Source organism: Mobula hypostoma, chromosome 3 (assembly GCF_963921235.1).
Source record: "Mobula hypostoma chromosome 3, sMobHyp1.1, whole genome shotgun sequence".
Taxonomy (NCBI): Eukaryota; Metazoa; Chordata; class Chondrichthyes; order Myliobatiformes; family Myliobatidae; genus Mobula; species Mobula hypostoma.
Genome location: NC_086099.1, coordinates 70,598,392 through 70,621,664, shown reverse-complemented (window position 1 = coordinate 70,621,664; position 23,273 = coordinate 70,598,392). Strand labels below are relative to the sequence as shown.

The 23,273-nt window shown below is 39.9% G+C and overlaps 1 protein-coding gene across 1 annotated transcript; it reads right to left on the bottom strand.

The window, feature by feature from the left end:
• Positions 1 to 213: 213 nt before the first annotated feature.
• On the bottom strand, positions 214 to 18,691 carry tlr1 (toll-like receptor 1). The gene is made up of 4 exons (XM_063042459.1): positions 18,574 to 18,691; positions 7,320 to 7,352; positions 4,923 to 4,953; positions 214 to 4,837 (listed from the first exon to the last, which is right to left on the bottom strand). Exons 1-4 carry the CDS (start codon positions 18,689 to 18,691, stop codon positions 2,509 to 2,511), a joined length of 2,511 nt encoding a protein of 836 aa, XP_062898529.1. The 3' UTR covers positions 214 to 2,508.
• Between the last annotated feature and the right edge of the window lie 4,582 nt (positions 18,692 to 23,273).

The window sequence follows — 23,273 nt, the reverse complement described above, 5'->3', positions numbered from 1 at the left end:
AATGGGGCACAGTGACAAATGTAGATGGGTAAGGAGTGGGACAGCATGGTCAGGATGCAAGAATCGAGCGCAATTCTGCCATTAGTAAACTGTAATATGAACCCTTAACAGTCCTAATGAGAGAGAACATCTCTTCTCTATATAAAAGTTCAATTGGTTTTTAAAGCATGTAACATTTTTGAGAGGTGCCAGTCATAACTCAATCACATTTAATCTGAACATAGTTTGAGCTGGTAGTTTAAAAACATTCAGTAGCATGTCTCAATCATCAAATTAAAAGAACTGTCATAAAGCTGTAGAATCATGTAATACAAAGACAGGCATGTTCAGTTCATCATATCTATGCTTACCATCTAGAACATGAACACCAAAATGGTTTAGTAAGTGGAGACACATATATGGACTAAATTGATTTAAAGGAAGCATGCGTGCCTTTTTTTTAAATGGTTAAATTACACTTAGGTTGTAAATGCATAAAACGAGATGTTTTAGTTCATTTCCCACCACAAACTGTAACTTGTAGTTCTTCAAGAATGAAGGAGCTTTTTTAAAAAATTTTTGATTAAGCACTCTTTCTTTTCACTGTTGCTTCAGTAAACTTTATTTGAAATAAATCCACAAAAAAAGCACCAATTTAAAATACATATCATGAAGTTCTTTTCTGGAAAGTTTTGTACACAATCATAAATTTAAGTGAATATCTTCAGGCCCAGAGCTTTGAGTCAGCTATGATCGTTGGTCAGCCTGTACTTGGTGTCCTGTGTACAGTTTTGATGACAGTGTTATAGGAAAGATGTGATTATACTGAAAAGATTACAGGAAGGATTTACAAAGGTGTGTCTGGACTTGAGGGCCTGAGATATAGGGAGAGGTAGTCAGGTAAGGTTTTTATTCTTTGGAATGTCGAAGAATGAGGAGCAACTTGTACAGAAAAGTTTTAAATTATGAGGTGTTTAGATAAGGTGGATGGTATCACACTTTTCCCCAGGGTGGTGGAGTCAATAACTAGAGGGCATAGGTTTAGGGAGAGAGGGGAAAGATTTAAAAGGACATAAGGGGCAACTGTTTCCATGCAGAGGGTGGTGCATATACACAACCAGCTGCCAAAGAACTCGTTAAGGCGTTTACAATAGTACCATTTAAAAAGCACTTGAACAGGTACATAGACGAGTGAGCTTTAATGGATATGGGCCAAATGCAGAAAATTGGGACCAGCTGGGTGGGCACCATGGTCAGCATGGATTAATTGGGCTGAAGAACCTGTATTAATGCTGCATTGCTCAATAGCTCTATGAATTACAGTCACACATAAAATGCTGGAGGAACTCAGCAGGTCAGCTAGCATTTATGGAGGGAAACTGATAGTCAACATTTTTGGTTGAGGCCCTTGTTAGGATGGGAAAGAAAGACATTCGATCACAGTATCATGGATTGTAATAGATTATGAACTCACATTATCAAATTTCAAATGATACTCTAGGATCATCAGCAAAGAAATATTTGAATAATTTAAATGAATCTAATACTGAAATCAAAGTATCTCATAAATAATACTTGTATGATCATAGATGGGAAAACAACTAGCAAAAATAAAAGAGCACCCCTTATAAAAGGGACAATGGTCACAGTAGTCCCAAAACAAAAAAAAAAGAGAGAAATCAAAGGTAAAATCAGTTGTAGCTATGGAAGAATTTTGAGACAATCAAACGACATTCACACCTGTACGCATAGAAAATGTTTATCTATTATTTTGCTGTAATTATTCTTAAGCATCTTGCCACTTCTAGAAGGTTGATGTATGTCAGGACGTCCTGGTTCTGGATACAGGTTCTCTCACTTCTAGCCTCAGTCATGTCAATATAAGTTAATAACCTCTACAAGTTTTCTGGAGCTTACCTCCTGCCTTGAAGACTAACATCTTTTGATATCTCATGGATGATTGTACATGGCTTAGCCAGCATATTTCATGTCTTTTTTTTCTTAAAAGGCATTTCTAACTCCTTTGTTTTGGTGTATGGAGCCTGTAGTGCCGAATGCACTATGTCTATTTCAAGCTCTTGCTTTGCTATATAGAGCCTGTAGTACCTCATGCACCAAGTCCCTTACTAGCTGTATTTTGCTGTATGGAGTCTGTGATGTCCATTTCCAACTATCATTTTAGAACCTCAATGTGCCTACTGGCTATCTCTCTCTTCATCACCTACCCGTCTGTCCACCCCGTCCCACTTTTCCCCTCCCACCATTCCAACTTTTATCCAATGTTCCTGCTTTCCTTGCTTGATTTGCATGTTACTATTTTCCTTCAATTTGATCTTTCAGGCTGAAGACAACATATGATTGCAGCCAAAACCCCACCAAAAGAGATTTTCTTGGGTAATTGCATCAGTAATCTCTGGATTATCTTCTATCAATATAATTCTACAAAACATTATTATTGAATGAAGAGAATTAAAAATAGAGTACAATGAAAGTTAATAAGACACAGCTCAGAATTCAATAGATCACGATTTACAGCAATGTCTCCTCTGTTGAAACAGCTAGTTTTATTCCTATTGCTGCTTGCAAATTGGCCCAGAATAGTCTCTGTTTGCTTTTGTCTATAGGCCATTCTAAGTAAGTCTTCTTTGCCATAAGTGATTTTAGTTTATAATATTTGGATGGGATCATGTATTGAGGAATTGGCTCCAAAACAATCAGTATCAAATTATCAGACTGTTCACTTAATACCTGGTGCTGCGCAAAATAAAGTTCATAATGACACCACTCACTCTGAACAAAATTGGGTGACAACACAAATATTGATTTGTAACTCTTCTCTATACAATTGATTATATTTTCAATAATTCCTTTGCCAGGAATAAAATGTCTTTCATGAAGACATATCCTGAATGGGTTTTCTCGTTCTTCCAAGTTTGGCAACAACTGTTCCTTCACCCACCCAGAATCATTATGGCTATAAGACACAAAAGCATGATAGATCAAATGTTCACTTAATTGGCGGCTGTCTGTCTTCATCGTTCTGCGCTTCACCTGGGTCCATTGACAAATCATTCTCAAATACCAAGGCAAGTCCAAAAAATGACATGTCAGTGTCATTACAACTGCTAAAACAATCATACTGCCCAGTATAATCACCAATAAAAGAGCTGTGTTGCACATCATTTCTGATATTTGGAAATCCCTCAGCAGAGTTCCTCTAAGATTCAATGGATAAGTACACTGATATGACTCCGGCCATCCCACCAGTTCTATTTGGGTATTTTTCTTCATCCTGATGAAGTCTCTCAGATGACAGGTGCATGCATATGGATTAGAGGCAGCATTCAGTCTGGTCAGCCTTTGACAAGTTTGAAGGAAATTGGTAGAAGGTTCCTGATATAAGTTTTCCTGAACATACAAAATCTCAAGATTTCTAAAGTTGCCACATTCAGGCAGTCTAACCAACTTATTAAAGCCAAGGTATAATTCCATCAACATCTCCAGATTATTTATTTCTTTGGGCACAATATAAATATCATTTTTCTCCATGTCGAGGACTTCCAGGTTACTGGGTAAACACGTAAAAACCAAATCTGTCAGACTGTTTGATGACAGGTTCAGTTTCTTTAAACTGTTGGTCCAAAGACATTTTCCTTTCTCATTAAGAGTAAGTTGATTTTGACTCACATCCATATATTTAAGGGATTTCATACCTTGGGTCATTGTACTCAATTTGTAAAAATGAAATAATTTGTTCTGCTGTAAGATAAGGGTTTCCAAAAGAATTAGGGTATCACACTCTTGGAAGAAAAAATCACTGGTAATTGAATTATCTGTAAAGTCCATGAACTTATAATGGTTTCCTTGCTCTGGACAGGTCAGGAAGATCAAATCTGAATTAGAAATAATTAGATTTTTAACTTTTATTTTAGCAAAGAAATTATAAATGATTGGTTGATTGAAGTAGAATACAGTGACTCTTAATCTTCTTAAAATTAATGTTTCCAATTCTTTGCCTGAATACTGAAATGCACTATCTTTAACGGCATTTAATGTTACATTCAAAATACTTATACGTTTAATATGTGTCTCCCAAATAGGCTCTGCTATGCTCATTAAATCTTGCCAAGAGATTGTTAAATCTTCTAACGACAAACTACTAACCCTTGACAATTTTCCTACTGTTTGAAAGCCACCAATATAATTGATACATACTTGAGAGCAATCAATGTTTGATAATTTCAAAGTATCAGAAGAGATGAAGGCATCACGCAAGACCTTTTTAAGTAAATCTTCTGTGCCAGCAGATGGCAAAGTAATGCGGAGTTTAGTAGTTCTCAAAACCGTTAAAGTACCTGGATCATATTCAGACAAATATTTTAATCCGATTGAAACTTCTTGAAACTGTTTTCCTGATATTTCTTTCAGATCATTTTTCTGTAAGTTTATTGTTTCCCTACTGCCTAGTCCTAAATATTCCAGATTTTTCAACAACCTAAATGCTTTCCCAAGGGTCAGCTGATGAAAACGATTATAAGAAATATCCAAGTATTTGAGAGATATAACATTATATAAAAATTGACATTCAATACTTGAAAGTTCATTCTTGGAAAGGTCTAAACATTCTAGATTTTGATTAGACCTGAAGGAAGCACTTGCTACATTGTTGATTCTATTGCTGGACAAGTTCAGATTTCTCAACCAGCGAAGAGAAGCAAAGTCCTGGATATAAATTTCAGTGATGTTGTTTTGTGATAAATCCAATACTTCTGTCTGGTTTAGTAAGTTGCTTGGGACAGTTGTCAGTGCAGAGGACGAAATGTCTGTGACTTTGCCATTCTCTGCAGGAAAACACAAACTACAGACAGTTTTAAAGATAAAAATCCAGCTAAGGAAGGAAGAGTTGGCCATAATGTGTGATTTTCCCACAATGAAACACTTACAAATCTCTTAAGTGAAATCCACTTAGAACATCTGAAAGAAAAGCAAAATATGAGTAATATTAATGGTATATATTGAGAAAGCTGAACTGAAAACAGAAGATGCATTAAGTGCCACATTCAAAGTGACACTTACATGTTAATTGAAACATGCAATCCACAATGGTTATACAGTAGCCAAACAAAACACATCAATAATGCACTTTTGAACTAACCACCAACACATTTCAAAAAGATGAGAGAATTTTGTTGTGGAAAAAGCGGTGAAAATTTGTGATGGCAAATATAATAGTGCAACATTTGGTCTCATTGAGAAAATTTCGAAAGAACATATGAGCATGTTTACAAGCAACGCACACAAAATGCTGGAGGAACTTAGCAGGCCAGGCAGCATCTATGGAAAAGAGTATAGTCGATGATGCCGGCCAAAACCCTTCAGCAGGACAGTTCAATTTAAAAAAAAATTGAATCTTTTATTTCTCTTCCTATAGATGCTGCCTGGCCTGCTGCGATCACCAGCAGTTTTTGTGTGTGTTGCTTGAATCTTTTATTTCTTGGGTAGTAACTAACATATTAAGCATTCCCAGGATTAACTACCCTAACAGAAAAAGTCCATTAATCTTGCAAACTTTGTACTTTGGTGGAGTAGATTTTCAAAACTTCTCAGTGTTATTTCTTTTTATACTTAAATGCAATTTTTTAATTCACTTCTTTTTTAGATGTCACACAATTGAATAATAAATTCTCCAGTGACTCCTGTAAGTTTAAATAGAACACAGGATGCAGGGCTCCGTTAAGTTTCTCAGGAGCACAGTAAACCGAACCAAGTGAGTTCAAGGGAATACAGAAACCAAGGTCCCAGTGAGTTTAAAGGGAGCCTGGAAACCAAGACCATGTGAGATAAAGGGAGTAAGGGAACTAGAGCTCTGGTTTGTGAAGTAGAGCAGGAAATCTTGGATCTAGTGTTTGTAAGGGTGCCCAAGAACCTGAACCATTTTATGTGAAATACATTGCAGAATCTAGCACCCAATGAGCTAAATGCTAAACCATTATGATTTCTGGATAGTCAGACAGCAGATTATCAAAGTTCTACTACATTTTTGTTTCCTGATTACCTTTAAAGGAAAAAAACAGTTTAGAATGAAACAGCAGTTATAGAGAGCAACAAACAAAATGCCAGCAGAACTGTTAGTCCTGACGAAGGGTCTCGGCCTGAAACGTCGACTGCACCTCTTCCTAGAGATGCTGCTTGGCCTGCTGCGTTCACCAGCAACTTTTATGTGTGTTGCTTGAATTTCCAGCATCTGCAGAATTCCTGTTGCCAGCAGAACTCAATGGGTTAGGCAACATCTAAGGATGGAAAAGGAGTCAATGATTTGGGTCAAGATCCTTCATCTAGACCATGTGCATTTCCCTTCATAGAGGCCGCCTGATAGACTGGGAAGCTCCAGCATTCTGCATGCTGCTCTGAATTCCAACATTTGCAGTTTCCTACATTCTGCCTTTGCAGGGAGCTTATTTCATTTCATGAATTTGCTTCAGGTCTGCCATTTTTCAGAATTTGCAAATAAGTGTGGAGTTTCTAAAGATGCAGTTCCTGAAGGCAATGTTCAAACTTGAAAGTTCAATGTTAAGTGCAAAGTAACCTTCATACCGTGCAAGCTCCAGTCACTGGCCATCTCAAAAGTTCAAATTTCAAAGTAATTTATTATCAAAGTACATATACAGTGTGTCATCAAATACAACCATGAGTTTCTTTTTATTGCAAGCATTCACGTTAAATACAAAGAAAAAACAAAAAAACAAGCAAAGTAATTAATTAAGAATGTGAGATGAAGAGTCCTTAGAAGTGAGTGCATAGGTTGTGGGAACAGTTCAGTGTTGGGGTACTGAAGCTGAGTGAAGTTATCCCCTCTAGTTCAAGAGCCTGATGGTTAAAGGGTAATATCTGTTCCTGAACCTAGAGGTGTGGGTTCTAAGGCTCCTTTCCCCGCTCCTGATGCCAGCAGCGAGAAGACAGCATGGTCTGTATGGTGGGCATCTCTGATGATGGATGCTGCTGTCCTGCAACAGTGCTCCAAATAGATGTGCTCAATGGTGGGGATGGCTTTACCCATGACGTACTGAGCTGTATCCACTACCTTTTGTAGGCTTTTCTGTTCAAGGACGATGTATCCATACCAGGCCGTGATTCAACCAGTCAAAATACTCTCCACCGCATATCAATAGAAGTTTATGAAAGTTTTAGATAGCATGTCAAATTTTCACAAAATTCTAAAAAAGTAGAGGCACTGCCATGCTTTATTTATAATGGTACAAAATAATTGTAGTGGCACTGATGTGCTGGACCCAGGGCAGAACCTCTGAGATGATAACACCAAAGAATTTAAAGCTACTTACTTTCTCCATTTCCGATCCCCAGATGAAGACTGGCTCAACAGGTTTCCTCCTCTTGAACTCAATAATCAGCTTCCTGATCCTGCTGATGTTAAGTGAGAGGTTGTTATTGTGGCACCACTCAATCAGATTTTCAATCTCCTTCCTATATGCTGATTTGTCACCGCCTTTGATTCAGCCAACGACCGTGGTGTCATCAGCAAACATGAGTATGGCATTGGAGCTGTGCTTAGCCAAACAGTCGTATGTGTGAAGCGAGTAGAGCTGTACCTGTTCCTCCAGCATTCTGTGTGTGTTGTGAAAGGCGAGGGAAAAGGATCCACATTTTCAGAATGCTGAAAAGGGAAGAGCAGGTTATTCAGGTAGACGAGGAAGGATGCAGAATGTTTATCTTTGAATATCAATGAATTAACCATAAAAAACAGGCTGTAATGCAAAACTTTTACAAAATTAATGGATGGATGTTATTTGGAGTAATGTCGAATGCCAGTAAACTAAACATTAAGAAGAATATCAAGGGCTTGGAAAGGGAACAAAGGAGGTATGCCAGGAATGAACTACTACTGTGTCATGAAAAGACAATTGATTTCCATATTTCCTTATGATAAATAAAGCCATCTGGCCCATCAAGTCCATGCCAGATCACAGAGCAATTCCATTCCCACTGATTTTTCTTCAATCTATTCACTCTACATTTCCATCAATTTACCCCAGATTCTACCACTTACCTGCACACCAAGAGCAGTTTGCAGTAGCCAATTAATCTACACCTGCATGTCTTTGGGATGTGAAAGGAAAAGAAAAGGAAGGAAAACAAACTTGGAGTATTGTTAGCAATTTTGGGCCCCTTATCTAATAAAGGATGTGCTGGCATTGGAGAGAGTGCAGAGAATCTTCATGAAAATGATCTCAGGAATGAAAGGGTTAACGTATGAGGACCATTTGATGGCCTGTACATCCTGGAGTTCAGAAGAATTGGGGAGAGGGGTGTCTCATTGAAACCTATCAAATACTGAAAGGCCTAGATAGAGTGATCGTAGAGAGGATGTTTCCTATAGTGGGGGATTCTAGGATCAGAGGACGCAACCTCAAAATACAAAGATTTCCCTTTAGAACCGAAATGAGGAATTTCTTTAGCCAGTGGATGGTAAATATGTGGCCATAAATGGCTGTGGAGGCCAAGTCATTGGGTATATTGAAAGTGGAAGTTGACTGGTTCTTGATTAGTAAGGGTGTCAAAGGTTACGGGGAGAAGACAGGAGAATGGGGTTGAGAGGGATAATAAATCTGCCATGATGAAATAATGGAGCAAATTCATGGTCTAATTAAGCTGAATAGCCTAATTCTGCTCCAATGGTCTTATTAATAGGATATATCTTGTGGGTAAAAATCCTTGAGGAAGGTAGTGACCACGATATAACACAACCTAGATGCAATCTAAGGGTGAACTGCATAGGAACAAAATCACTGTATTCAAAGAACCTAAAACCCATATAGTCACAGGGATAACATGCAATGCCATGTAAAATGCGGCCCTGGAGTTTAGGATTGCTGATCTTTCCACAGCTGGCTGGCAACTTCATCCGGCCCCTGTCATGATTCAGCAGTCAGACTCCCATTTGTTGAACACTGTCATTGCACGGGTCCATGCCTAAACATTGTATGCATCTTGCTGCTATAAACCACACAATTACATGAGACCCTAAATGTAGAAAAATCTTTTTATAAAGGATTTTTCTTTGATATCTATAACAATTAAACAATTTAGAAAAAAAACTACTTTTCAAAAGGATTATTTTTATTTGAAAATTAGAAACATTTTTATTTCTACAACCACACTGCAGATGTTCAAAAGGGGAAGAACTAAAAATAAATGGCAAAAATCTGCAAAAAATATAAATCACTTCCTCTTTCCCATTAAACTAACTTTACACAGTAATTGTATTTAAGTTTTCAAATGCTGGAAATCTGACTCAAGGACACAAAATTAAGACTGACCTACAGACATGAAACAGCAGAAGTTAGTCAATGAAAAAATATTAGAAATGATCCGTAAAGGCATGCTGAAGTTAGAGTGAAATTGGAGAAAGTTGGTTCAAAGTTTAAAGTAAATTTATTATCAAAGTACATATATGTCACCACATACAACCGTGAAATTCATTTCTTGCAGGCATTCACAGTACCGACAAGAAACACAATAGAATCAATGAAAGACTGCACCCAACAGGACAAACAAACAACCAACGTGCAAAGGACAACAAAGCATTTGTGCAAATACATAAATACTACTACTAATAATAACCCTAGTACAGAATTACCAACAAACACAGAGATAATGAATCTTTGGTCATACAGGATTACGCACAATTAAGAAGCAAGATGGATTAGGGAGGAAAATGAATGCGCTCAAACAATTTAAGAAATGCAGATACCTGAAGTTACAATGGATATGCTAAAAATAGTTATAAAAAATACCCACAAATAGAAAAGTACTGGCAGTGATAATATTCATAATTATTGGTATAAAAACGTACCTGCCTTTATCCATATTAATACATATCAACAATTTTCTTAAAAATCCTGAATAAGTGCCTGAATTTTTTGCAGAAGGTGATTATATATCTCTTACCTAATGGAGAAATCACAAATGATACGTCAAAATATTGCGTATATATAAAATTGTAACACCATACATCTCGCTACTAATCACCACTCACTTTAGATAACCACTTATAGAAGAGCAGGAAAGATATGAAAGCATGTAAAGGTCAATTGATTATAGATTCTGTAACTCTAAGCAGGCTAGCAGAAAAGCAGAAGTCCTTCATGGTGTTATATTGACTACCAAAATACATTTGATTCTGTCCCACAGTCACGGTTAGTAGAAGTTATGGTAACATATAAACTACACCCAATACTTGTGAAATTCCTTCAACATCTGATGAATCATTGGTGTACTATAATCACCCTATCTATTAACAACCAAAAGAGAACAACCATCATTATCAAAATAAACCAAGGCATTTTCAAGAGCGACTCTCTAAGCCCACTATGGTTTTGTCTAGCTTTAATCACGCTCTCTAATTTACTGAATGAGAGAAAAATTGGGAATCAAATCAGAAACAACGAAACAAATTATAACTTGACACACTTTCCATACGTGGACAATTTGAAATGATACACTCCTTCATCAGTAAAAGCTAAACTTATTAATTCAAATAGTAGAACTATTTTCAAAAGATATAAACGTGAACTTTGGACTGGATAAATGCAGAACATTAAACATAAAGAAAGGTGCAGTAGAGCTAATAGAATCTAAAACAAAGCAGCAGGATACAACACAACAGATGGATGAGAATGAAACATGTAAGTATCTGGGATATCGACATGCAAAGAAAACAGATCACCGTGTGATAAAGGGAAAGCTTTCAACAGGATTTACTTCAAGGCTTAAAAAATCTGCCAAACAGAGTTCAGTAGTAAAAATATAACAAAGGCAATAAACACTTTCACTCTGCATTAACATATTTTTTTGGCATAATACCTTGGTCCAAAACTGATCTGGAAAATTTCCTAAGAAAAATAAGAGCAGAAATGACAAATTTCAGATAACATTATGTAAACACCCTTAGATTAACACTACCTAGGACAGAAGGAGGAAGAGGAATAACAATCATTAAAAATTTACACAACAGTCAGATAAAACTTCTAAGGAGATACTTTCATCAATGAAAACAGGGTTCAGAACTCCATCTGTGAAGTACCAACGACTTAAATTAAAAGAACAATCCAGAAAAATGAAGAAATTATCACTATAGAAGAAAGCATTAACCAATAGAAGAGCATTACCCTCCATGGAAGACATCCCCATGATCTGAGCAGACTAGATGTTGACAAGGTAGTTTCAAATGCCTGGCTCAGAATTGGAGATTTCTTCCTAGAAACAGAAGGCTTCCTTGTGGCAATACAGGACCAGGTGGTTAACACAAAAAAAAATCAAAAGTACATAATAAAAGACTAACAAATTCAAGATAATAAATACAGAAAATTCCTAGAGAAACCAAAAACAATCAAACATATTACAGGATCCTGCAACAGTTTAACTCAATCTGATTACTTCCACAGGCACAATCAAGTGGAAAACATCATTCACCAAAATCTTGCTTTAAAATGCAAACTCATGAAATAAACCATACCTTACTATAAATACAAGCCTGATCCAGTTTTATAGTCAGAGTCCATTAGTTATATTATGACCAATCAGTTATTACAGATAGGACAATCCATAATAACCATCCAGATATAATAATGCAGGATAAACAAGCAAGAACAGTTTACTTAATAGATATATCCATTCCAAACACACATAACATACAGAAATCAATAAGTGAAAAACACCAGAAATATGCTAGGTTAAAAGTGGGCATTGATAGACTATGGAACATGAACAGGGTATACATAGTCCTGATAATAGTATCTACAACTGGTATCATTCCAAAGTCACTACACAATAGCATTAAACAATTAGGCCTGCACAGCAATATTTATGTGAATCTCCTGAAAGCCACAATACTAACTACAAGATTAGTCCAAAAGTTCCTAACTATTGAGAATGAGTGTGCTTGGCTATGCCTGTACCTCAGGTTATACCAGCCTGAGCTGAAGAAAATATTAAAATAACAATAATAATAATAAATAATAAGCAATAAATATCAAGAACATGAGACGAAGATTCCTTGAAAGCCAGCCCATAGGTTGTGAGAACATTTCAGTGATGTAGCAAGTGAAGTTTAGTGAAGTTATCCCCTCTGATTGAAGAGCTTGATAACTGAATGGCAATAATTTTTCCTGAACCTGATGGTGTGAGGACTGGGGGTCCTATACCTTTTTTGTGATGGCAGCAGGGAGAAGGGAGCATGCCTGGATTATGGGGGTCCCTGATGATGGATGCTGTTTTCCTGCAACAACGGTCTGTGTAGGTAAGCTCAATGGTGGGGAGAGCTTTACCCATGATAGGCAGGGCCATATCCTTGACTTTTTGCAGGCTTTTTTGTTCAAGGGCATTGGTGTATCCATACCAGGCCATGATGCACACAGTCAATATACTCCCCACCACACATCTATACAGGATTGCCAAAGTTTTAGATAACATGCCAAATCCCCGCAAACTTCTAAGAAAGTAGAGGCACCACCATGTGTTCTTCATAATGGCACTTATGTGCTAGACTCAGGAGAGACCCTCTGAAATGATAACACTGAGGAATTTAAAGATGCTGACCTTCCCCACCTCTGAGCCGCTGATGAGGACTGGCTCTTGGACCTCTAGTTTCCTCCTCCTGAAGTCAATAATCAACTCCTTGGTCTTACTGACACTGAGTGAGAGATTGTTATTACGGCACCATTCAGCCAGATTTTCAATCTCTCTCCTGTATAATGGTTCATCACCAGCTTTAATTTGGCCAATGTCAAGGGCGTTATCAGCAAACGTAAATATGGCATTGGAGCTGTGCTTAGCCTCACAGTTATAAGTGCAACGCCACGCTTAAGATATCCACTGTTATGATGTGAGGTAGTTTACATTAGCAGTTTTCTGTAAAAGCAGTGTGACGTGCGAGTAAGTGTGTTTTGGCTTTGGCTGAGATAAGGACCCATGTTGCACTCACAACACGCTGGAGGAACTCAGCAGGTTGGGCAGCATCTGGTTCCGGCCCGAAACATCGACTGATCTTTTCCACGGATGCTGCCCGACCTGCTGAGTTCCTCCAGCATGTTGTGAGTGTTGCTTTGACCCCAGCATCTGCAGATTATTTTGTGTTTAAGGACCCATGTTGTCCAGCTTAGGAATGAGAGTCAGCCAATCAGGATTGTGGGATGTGAGAGAAGGTTCTAGAGAGTTGTGGGGAAGAGTTTCCTAAAGGACAGTAGTCTCGTTTGGGGTCTTTTGGCAGGTGTTGCAAAATGGGACAGAAGGGAAGATGCTGCAGAGTGCTGTTGGAAGGAGTCACCATTTCAAGAAGTGTTTTGTGCAGATGAATGGCTCCAAGGAGAAGGGGCCAATACTCCTGAGAGAGAGAACCAGTTTGCTTAAGAAGGTCTTTGAGGAGAGCTTAAAAATGTGGTGGGTGTTTTCAGCAGACCATGGGTCCAGTGCTGAGTTAGCGATACACCCCCCGAGTACTCTAGTACAAGCTCCACCTTTATGTGCGCATTGGACTGGTTCAACGGTAATGGGCCCGTTGAACCAGTCCAATGAGAATATTTTCTATTCTCTCCTTTTTCCTATTCACCGTTTGATAAAACTGAAATTGGTAAATATACTTTCTATGTAATCTTATGCACTGTACGATCTGTTATTTCTTGCCGACCTATAATTGTGTATGGGCAGTATTTACACAGCATTCACTCAAAACGAGGTTTCTGTAATTGGAACATCATGATGTTCCTGTTTGGTTGAAACCCAAGACATATCAACCCTAGATGTATATTGTTTTTGAAAGGTGGCCTTCTCACCACTAAGTCACGTTACTGTTAGCCGAGTTAGCTATCGAGCCAAGTTTGCATACGAGCCTGGTGAGAGGGTTACAGAAAGAAAAAGAGATTAGAGCAGGGCTAAGCACAGATGGAGAGTGTGGAGATGTTTTTGCCAATCCAGAACTGATTGAAGTCTACAAGTGAGGAAATCAAGGATGCAGTTGCACAAGGAGTTATTGAAGCCAAGGTATTGAAGCTTATTGGTTAGTTTTGAGGGGATGATAGTATTGAATGCTGAGCTGTAGTCAATGAAAAGCATCCTGATGTATGCATCTTCATTGTCCAGATGTTCCAATTTTGAGCCAATGGAATGGTGAAGGAAGATTATCGGGAACACAAAGACGACAAGCACTGTAATCTGATAAGTAAAGAAGGAGATAATGGGAACCGTTAAAGGAGAGGCATCTGGAAATTGGAGGAGGGGGCGGGAAATGAAAGGGAAACTATCATATAGGAGAGAGAAGGAATGAAGAAGGGACAGAAATGGAAATGGAGGATGATCAGAAGGTATGTGGGTGTGTAGGAGGAAAATATGCCGGAGGGAGGTATATGAAGTGAGGTGCTCTTCATTTAGTTTACCACAGGCCTCACCCTGGCAACAGAGAAGGCCGAGGATGAACATGTCACTGTGGAAATTGGAAGGGGAATTGAAATGGCATGCAACTGGGAGTGCAAGATGGTCAATGCAAACAGAGCATAGACGCTCAGCAAAATGGTCGTCCAAACTGTTTCTTAGTCTCACTGATGCAGAAGAGACCACACTGGGATCACCAAATGTAGTAGGTGAGGGCAAAGCAGTGCACATGAATCTTTGCCTCAGCTGGATGGGCCGTTTAGGTGATGAGTGAAAAGGTGTAAGAACAAGTATTGCACCCCATGCAGTTGCAGAGGAAAGTGACGGAGTGGGAAGGGAATAAATCGATCAGAAAGTCACAGAGGGAGTGATCCCTGCAGAAGACTGAGTGGTGCAGGAGAGAGATGGTGGCATCTGATTGCATCTGGCAGCAATGTTGAAGGATGATGCATGGAGGGAGGCGCAAGGAAAGCAGAAGCCCAAGAAACAGAGATGCAAGAGCGGGCTTCCTCCATAATAGTAGAATGAAAGCCACACTTCCTGAAAAGGAGAACATATTGAGAAATATCTGCAATGTCCATCTCAGGGCTCCAAGTTGCATGCCATTTCAATTCTCCTTCCCATTCCCACAATGACCTGTCCAACCATGGTCTTCTCCACTGCCCGGGGTAAGGCCCCACACAAACTAAAGAAACAACACCTCATATTCTGAGAACACTGCTGGAATGGAAAGACTCCTCTTGGGAGCAGATAGGGCAAAGAAGGAGAAACTGGGTGAAAAGAATTACATCCTTACAAGAAACTGTGTGGGAAAAGTGTAGACCAGGCATGTGTGGAAATAGTCAATCTACAATAAATGTTAGTGGACGGTTTTTCTCCTGACACAGGGTCAGAGACATATAGAAAAGGGAAAGTATCAGAAATGGTCCATGTCATGTAAACCTGACAGTAGGGTGAAAGTTAGTGTCAAAGATGATTCAGGAATAGGAAGGCAAATGCAAGATTAGCATTATTTTGAGAGGATTAGGACACAAAAGCAAGGAGGGAATTCTGAAGCTTTATAAGGCATTGATCAGGCCACATTTGGAATACTGTAAGCAGTTTTGGGCCCCATATCTAAGAAAGGATGTGCTGTCATTGGAGATAGACCAGAAGAGATTTACACAAATGACCCCAGGAAGAAAAAAGTTAATATATGTGCAGTGTTTGTTGGCTATCTTTGAAACCTTCCAAATATTGAAAGGCCTAGATAGAGTGGACATGGAAAGGACGTTTCCAATAGCAGGGGAGTCTATGACCAGAGGGTACATCCTCAGAAAAGAAGGACATCCCTTTAGACTGGAGGCCTATGACTAGTGGTGTACTACAGAGATGCCTGCTGGGTCCATTGTCATTTGTCAACTATATAAATGAGCTGGATGACAATATGGTAAGCTAGATCAGCAAATTTGTAGATGACACCAAAATTGGGGGTGTAGTGGGCAGCAAGGAAACATCAAAGCTTGCAGCGGGATCTGGGCTGGCTGGAAAAGTGGGTGGAAAAATGGCAGATGGAAATTAATGCTGAAAGGTGTGAGGTATTGCTCTTTGCGACCACTAACCAGGATAGGACTTACATGGTATGTGGCAGGGCACTGAAGAGTGTGGTAGAACAGAGGGATCTGGGAATACAGATTCATAATTCCATGGAAGTGTCATCACTGAGTTGTAAAGAAAGTTTTTGGCGTACTGGCCTTCTTAAATCTAAGTACTGAGTACAGGAGTTGGGATGTAATGTCGAAGTTGCATAAGATGTTGTCCATAGGTGGGAGTGGCATGGTCAGGGCGCAGGTCGATGGGACTAGGCAGATTAATAGCTCGGCACAGACTAGATGGGCCAAAGGGCCAACTTCTGTGTTGTAGTGCTGGAGTATTCTATGGCTATGGCTCTGGCTTATGATAAAATTGATGAGTTCCACATGGGTGCTGGAAGCAGCACAAATACAGTCAAATATTGTAAGAGAATCTTTGAAGTTCCTTTTCATCAATGATCTTCCCACGCATTGAAAGTGTAAAAGAAAAGCAAAATAGATGAGGAAAAAGGACTACTGTATTCTTAGTGTGTTTTTAATATATGAGGAAATTTCAGACATTTCTCTATAAGGACAAAGGATTGGTGAGGAAAACGTCTTTCTCTCTCTTACCTTTTCTACATGAACTTCCCTCCCTCCTACTTGTTATATCACTTCCACTCCCTGGATTGACTTTGTTCAGACATAGTGGAAGTCTAGAGGTTTCTAACAAGGTATATCCTAATTCTATTCTAATCTATCCTTTAAGTTCATGAGAGAAGCAGAGGAGGAGAGCAAGGGGGGCACAACAGAGTGGGGGGGGGCGTGAGAGATTTTTCTCACGAATCCTTTGCCCTTGTGGAGAAATGTCTGAAATGTGTCATATATTAAAAACAGCTACACACTAAAAGTTCAAGTGTCCTTTCACTTTATCTATTTTGTTTTTCCTTTACACTTTCAAGGTGTGGGTATCACCCACAAGCCTGCCTTTGGTTGACACTCTTAAATGTTCTTAAGAATGTCTGCAGTTAATCTGCAGATAATAAAAATCTCTATACATAATTAGATAAATGCAAATCTGTTAATGGAAAGAAAGTAGAATGTATAAAATATCCACAGCAGATAAATTCTAAGCTTTTGGCATAGAGTAAAATATTTTTATTCTGAACCTCATGATGTTTTAATCATATATTTCTGTTCCATACCCTTACTTCCCTCTACAACTAATTAAACATTACTTTTGATTTTATGACTTTAAGAAGAACCAACTAATATAAATTGCAAATTCTTTTGAAGATATGGATTCTTACCTCAGTAGTTTGCTCAAACCAGTTCTCCACACCAATCTCCACACCAATCTCCAAAGCAGTGCAAAGCCTGTATGTTATACAGGAAATGACTTGTTTCTGGCACTCTGGGTGCTGCATAATAAAACATTCAGAAACCTCTGAGCTGAAACTAATGAGATTAACCAGTTACTGCAATACACTTGTTTCATTTTTGGTAGTTTATTAAATAAAAATAAGAGGCACGCTGCAAAATCTTTTTTAAAAAAGGGCCTTATAAGCTACTTTCTGATCAGAAGTTAGTATCAGAATAAAATGTGTCAGAAAAGTAACACCCAAAAGAAAGCAGAATTAGCAAAAAAAAAGAGGAAAGAAATCCAGTTCAGTCTCGCAATGCAAAATTAATTGATGACCACAACAGTGCTACTTCCACCTTCCCTCCTGTAGTGCCTCTGTCAAATTTAATTTATTTAGCGAGACAGCGCAGAATTGGTCCTTTGAGGCACACTGCTGCAGCAATCCCTGACAAACCTGATTAACCCTAATCTAATCATAGGACGATTTACAATGACCAATTAACATAGCCGGCACATCTTTGTACTGTGGGAGGAAACCAGATGCTGGAGAAACCCATGTATTCCATGGGGAGGATGTTACAGAGACTCCTTACAGAACAGCACCAGAATTGAACTCCAAACTGTGGAAGGCCATGATCTGCAATAGCACTGTGCTCTAACAGCAGTGTGCTATTCGCTACACTACCATGGTGTACAAAATTCACACCAATGATCAGTAAACTGTGGGACAGCAACACTAGGAATTTGAAGGAGTTAAAGAAACATGCACTCGTAGAGATAAGGACTGGAGAAATAGCCACATATTGACTACAACGATTTAAGCAAAGCCTGGAAGATAGGACTTGTCTTTTTGCCAAATAATTGGCTGTAACAAAGGAAGCAATGTCAACAAGTCTAATGTCAAACAGGTCCATCTAGAGGAGGCAATATCTAATTACAAGGTGTGTCTTTTAGAAGTAGTGAAAGTAACTAATGAGTTACATAACTAAAAGAATTGAAAAACTTTACAGTTACATGACATAAATCTTTGAGTTCTTTGAACTAATCACTATAAAAGACTACAGATAACATTCATTACAGCCATTTAGGTTACAAGAACTAACACTAATAGAATCCACAAATCATAACCCTAAAATTGCATATGCAGAGTAAAATTCACTCTCATGGAATCTATGTGAGGAAAAATTAAATAAACATGAAAAGCAAAAAAAAAACACAACAAACATTGTCTGTTTTTACCAACTTGCACTTCTTTACGCATGCACAAATAATGTGGCAGGTTACTTAGTGTAAAAAGTTCATTTTGCTGTCTGGGAGATTTTTTCTTCCAACAGTTATCCATATTACTTGCCTTCATGATGTCGGAAACAGGACCAGCAACTTTAAGTGAAGGTTTCAAACCTAAACAATCACTGTTATTCTTGATCTCATTAAGCTATCTGACTTATATTTGAAATGCATTTAAAAGTATGTGTCTCCATTCAGTCTGAAGCTGGAAGATGATAAGTGGAGACACAAGAGGTTGCCACCTACCTCCAACCCCACCTACTTCCATCTGTTCTTTCTTCCTCTTCTTTTTTTTAAAGAAAGGGGCTTCCCTTCCTCCACCATCAACTCTGCTCTCAAATGCATCTCTCCCATTTTACGCACATCTGCTCTCACCCCATCCTCCCGCCACCCCACTAGAGATAAGGTTTCCCTTGTCCTCACCTACCACCCCACCAGCCTCCGAGTCCAACATATAATCCTCTGTAACTTCCGCCACCTCCGACAAGATCCCACCACCAAGCACATCTTTCCCTCCCCGCTCTTTCTGCTTTCCGCAGGGATCGCTCCCTACACGACTCCCTTGTCCATTCGTTCCCCCAATCCCTTCCCACCGATCTCCCTCCTGGCACTTATCCTTGTAAGTGGAACAAGTGTTACACGTGCCCTTACACTTCCTCCCTCACCACCATTCAGGGCCCCGGACAGTCCTTCCAGGTGAGGCGACACTTCACCTGTGAGTCGGCTGGGGTGATATACTGCGTCCGGTGCTCCCGGTGCGGCCTTCTATATATTGGTGAGACCCGACGCAGACTGGGAGACCGTTTCGCTGAACGTCTACGCTCTGTCCGCCAGAGAAAGCAGGATCTCCCAGTGGCCACATATTTTAATTCCACATCCCATTCCCATTCTGATATGTCTATCCACGGCCTCCTCTACTGTCAAGATGAAGCCACACTCAGGTTGGAGGAACAACAGCTTATATTCCGTCTGGGTAGCCTCCAACCTGACGGCGTGAACATTGACTTCTCTAAATTCCATTAATATCCCTCATCCCCTTCTTACCTCATCCCTTATTTATTTATTATTTATTATTTTTCCCCTTTCTTTCCCTCTTTTTTCTCCCTCTGTCCCTCTCACTATAACTCCTTGCCTGCTCTCCATCTTCCTCTGGCTCCCCTTCCCCTTTCTTTCTCCCTGGGCCTCCCATCCCATGATCCTCTCCCTTCTCCAGCCTTGTATCTCTTTTGCCAATCAACTGTCAAGCTCTTGGCTCCATCCCTCCCCCTCCTGTCTTCTCCTATCATTTCGGATCTCCCCCTCTCCATCCCACTTTCAAATCTCTTACTATCTCTTCTTTCAGTTAGTCCTGACGAAGGGTCTCAGCCCGAAACGTCGACCGTACCTCTTCCTATAGATCAGGGGTCCCCAACCTTTTTTGCACTGCGGACCGGTTTAATATTGACAATATTCTTGCGGACCGGCCGACTGGTGGGGGGGGGGGAGCACGGTAGGGTTGCCAACGGACAAGAGTAGAGCCAAATACGTTGTTTACCCAAAAGACTACAATGACCATGAAGCCTTGCGCGGGCACCAATGCGCATGCGCGTCGTGACCTGCTTATTCCTCCCCCCCCACCAAGCAAATCCTTTTTGGCGATTCTGTTCATGAGGGTGGGTGTTAATCACTACCGGAATATAGGTGATAAGTGGATAATACACTCAATTTTGTTTCTAAAAGGGTTTATCTAACGAATTTAAACACAGAACGCATATTTTCCTCGCACGGATATAATGATAAGTCAATTATCAGGGGAGCTTGAAGTAAGTGTTGAACGACCTTCCAGTAGAAGTGGCAGAAGCAGGTTCGATATGATTATTTAAAGAAAAATTGGATAGGTATATGGACAGGAAAGGAATGGAGGGTTATGGGCTGAGTGCAGGTCGGTGGGACTAGGTGAGAGTAGCGTTCGGCACGGACTAGAAGGGCCGAGATGGCCTGTTTCCGTGCTGTAATTGTTATATGGTTATATAAGTAAGTCAATAGCATCATAACATTTTAAGCAACGTTTGGATATTAAACACACAGCACATATTTTCCCCGTATGAATATATAAAATCATTGCAACACACCAATATCGCTGAATCAGTGGGAGCCCTGGGCTTGTTTCCCTGCATCAAGACGGTCCTATCAAGGGGTAATGGGAGACAGCAATACCCGAAGGGGGTTCCTGATGTCCAGTCTATTCCGCAGTTTAGCTTTCATTGCATTCATTGCAGAAAAATGTTGGAAATGGAAGCAACGTTTTCAGTGCTTTCGTGGCTATCTCAGGATATTTAGCCTTGACTTTGATCCAAAATGCTGACAGAGATGTTATGTCAAACATACCTTTCAGCCCGTCGTCATTTGCAAGTTCAAGCAGTTGATCGCCTTCCCGCGCTGACACGGATGACGCGCGGGTCATGACCTCGCATGCGTAATGGCTGATCAGTGGCCATGACAGGGAATGAGGAAAGGTGCAGCTGACTCATATCGCCAAATCATATCGCTTCCTCGCGGCCCGGTAGCGCATGCTCTGCGGCCCGGTACCGGTCCGCAGCCCGGTGGTTGGGGACCGCTGCTATAGATGCTGCCTGGCCTGCTGCGTTCCACCAGCATTTTGTGTGTGTTGCCTGAATTTCCAGCATCTGCAGATTTCCTCGTTTTGCATCTTCCTCTTTCCTTATCTATCGCTACCTGTCATCTTCCAGCCTTCAGTTTGTATTCTGCTCCAGATTACAGCACCTGCAATGACTCGTGTTTTCAAGCTGTTTTGTACTTGAGGTTTTCAGCAACTGAGAAGGTAATCTCTGAAGAGGCCCCCTGCCATAAGCCAGAAGCTGTAGTACTATAATTACTGTTAAAAGAAAAACATTCCATAGGAATGCATCCCCACTTCTACATCAGATTCAATTAGAAATAGGGTTTTGTGTTATGGATCAGTATACAGGCAGTTTTCTAGGAACCCAACTCTGCCGTTACAATGAAGTTGCCTGTATAGTTATTATACAAATTGATTGTCTGACACGCTTTACCATATTCTGCAATTGGCAACAGAGGTGTATAAAATTCTAAGAAGCCTGGATGGAATGATTAAGAGAGTTAAAAGAGCCACACTTCCCTTGGCAGAGAAGGAAATAACCTAATGGGCATATAATGTGACTGATAAAAGGATTAGAAGGCAGGTGAGGAAGATTTTTTCACCTAGAGTAATGGAGCTCTTGAACTTACTGCTTGAAAGGGTACCGGAGGCAGCAGCCTTCCACACATCTAATGAGAACATCTTGTCCATCCAGAATCACTTACTGCTCTCACTGCCCCATACTATTTAAATTTCTATCTCTTCACCTTCCATTCCTGATCCATCCTAGTGGACATTCTAAGACTGTTCTCGTTCCTTGGACACAGCCTCCTTCCTCTCAAAGCTACTGCTAAGCAGCACCCAAACCCAGCTATTCTCAAAGTAATCACATGTAAACCATCGGTTCTTGCAAGCAACTATCACTTTTGCAAACATCTTTCCTCTAGAGTCAAGTACAATCAGCTGCAGCAACCTTTTCTTTTGCCTCTCTTAATGCTGCAGTAGAGTGGGGCTACCCTCTCTGGATTCAACTCTTTCCTCAACTGACTGTGGCCAGTCCGTTTCCAACAATGGCATCTCTTCCTAATCTGTACTCCCAGTGAAGTTCTTTACCGATCTGTCCAAGCCACCCTTCACAAGTTTTACTTGGATTTTTTTTCAGTACAAGCAATGTTAGAAGCATTAAGAGGATGCTCAGCTATTAGAGAAAACCTTAAAGTCTCATTTCAAGTTTTATCCTTTTTATTTTACTTGCTTTTAAGTATAAAAGTGTTGGCAAAAACTTTTACATTGGCATCAGTGTGAAGCAACTTCTGTAAGTGCAGTATTCCGTCCTTTCTGAGCTGAACCATTTGCTGTGTCAGGGTACAGGCCTTTCTGGGGAGTGATAAATAAGGGAGCATGGTAGCTTAGCAGTCAGCATAACTCTGTTACAGTGCCACTGACTCAACTTCCATTATGTCACTCTCTCTATCAAGTTTGCACATTCTTCCACGATCACGAGTCTTCTCTGGGTGCTCTGAGTTCCTCCCACATTCTAAAGACATATGAATTAGTAAGCTAGTAGGTCACATGGGTGTAATTGGGTGGCTTGTTGGGCTGCCAGTTTTTCTTACGGCTATTTCATTACTGCCAGCAAATTGTCAATCAATTTATCCAAATCAGAGATAAGCCCCAACTCCCTCCATCAGAAAGAATGAAGTGATTTTAAGTCACAGTGATTCCTAGCGGTACCAAGGAGGCATTTGGCCTGCCACATCCATGACAATTTTCTGCAGAGCATTCCAATCCGTTTAATTCCTCTGTTCTAAAATCCATGTAGTCCCCTAAGTTTGATTCAAGTGCTTATTTAATTTTCTTTTGCAGTCAGTGATTGTCTCTTTGTAAGCTGTGAGTTTCAGGGCAAAAATTGCAGGAGAATTGACAGGCATGAGCGAGTGTGGGGAGGGTACAATGGAATAATGAGAGCAGGAAGAAGCATTGTTCTCCTGGGAGCCAGCATGGATCCGAACGGCTGAATAACTTACTTTCGGGTTATTATAACGATGAAGCA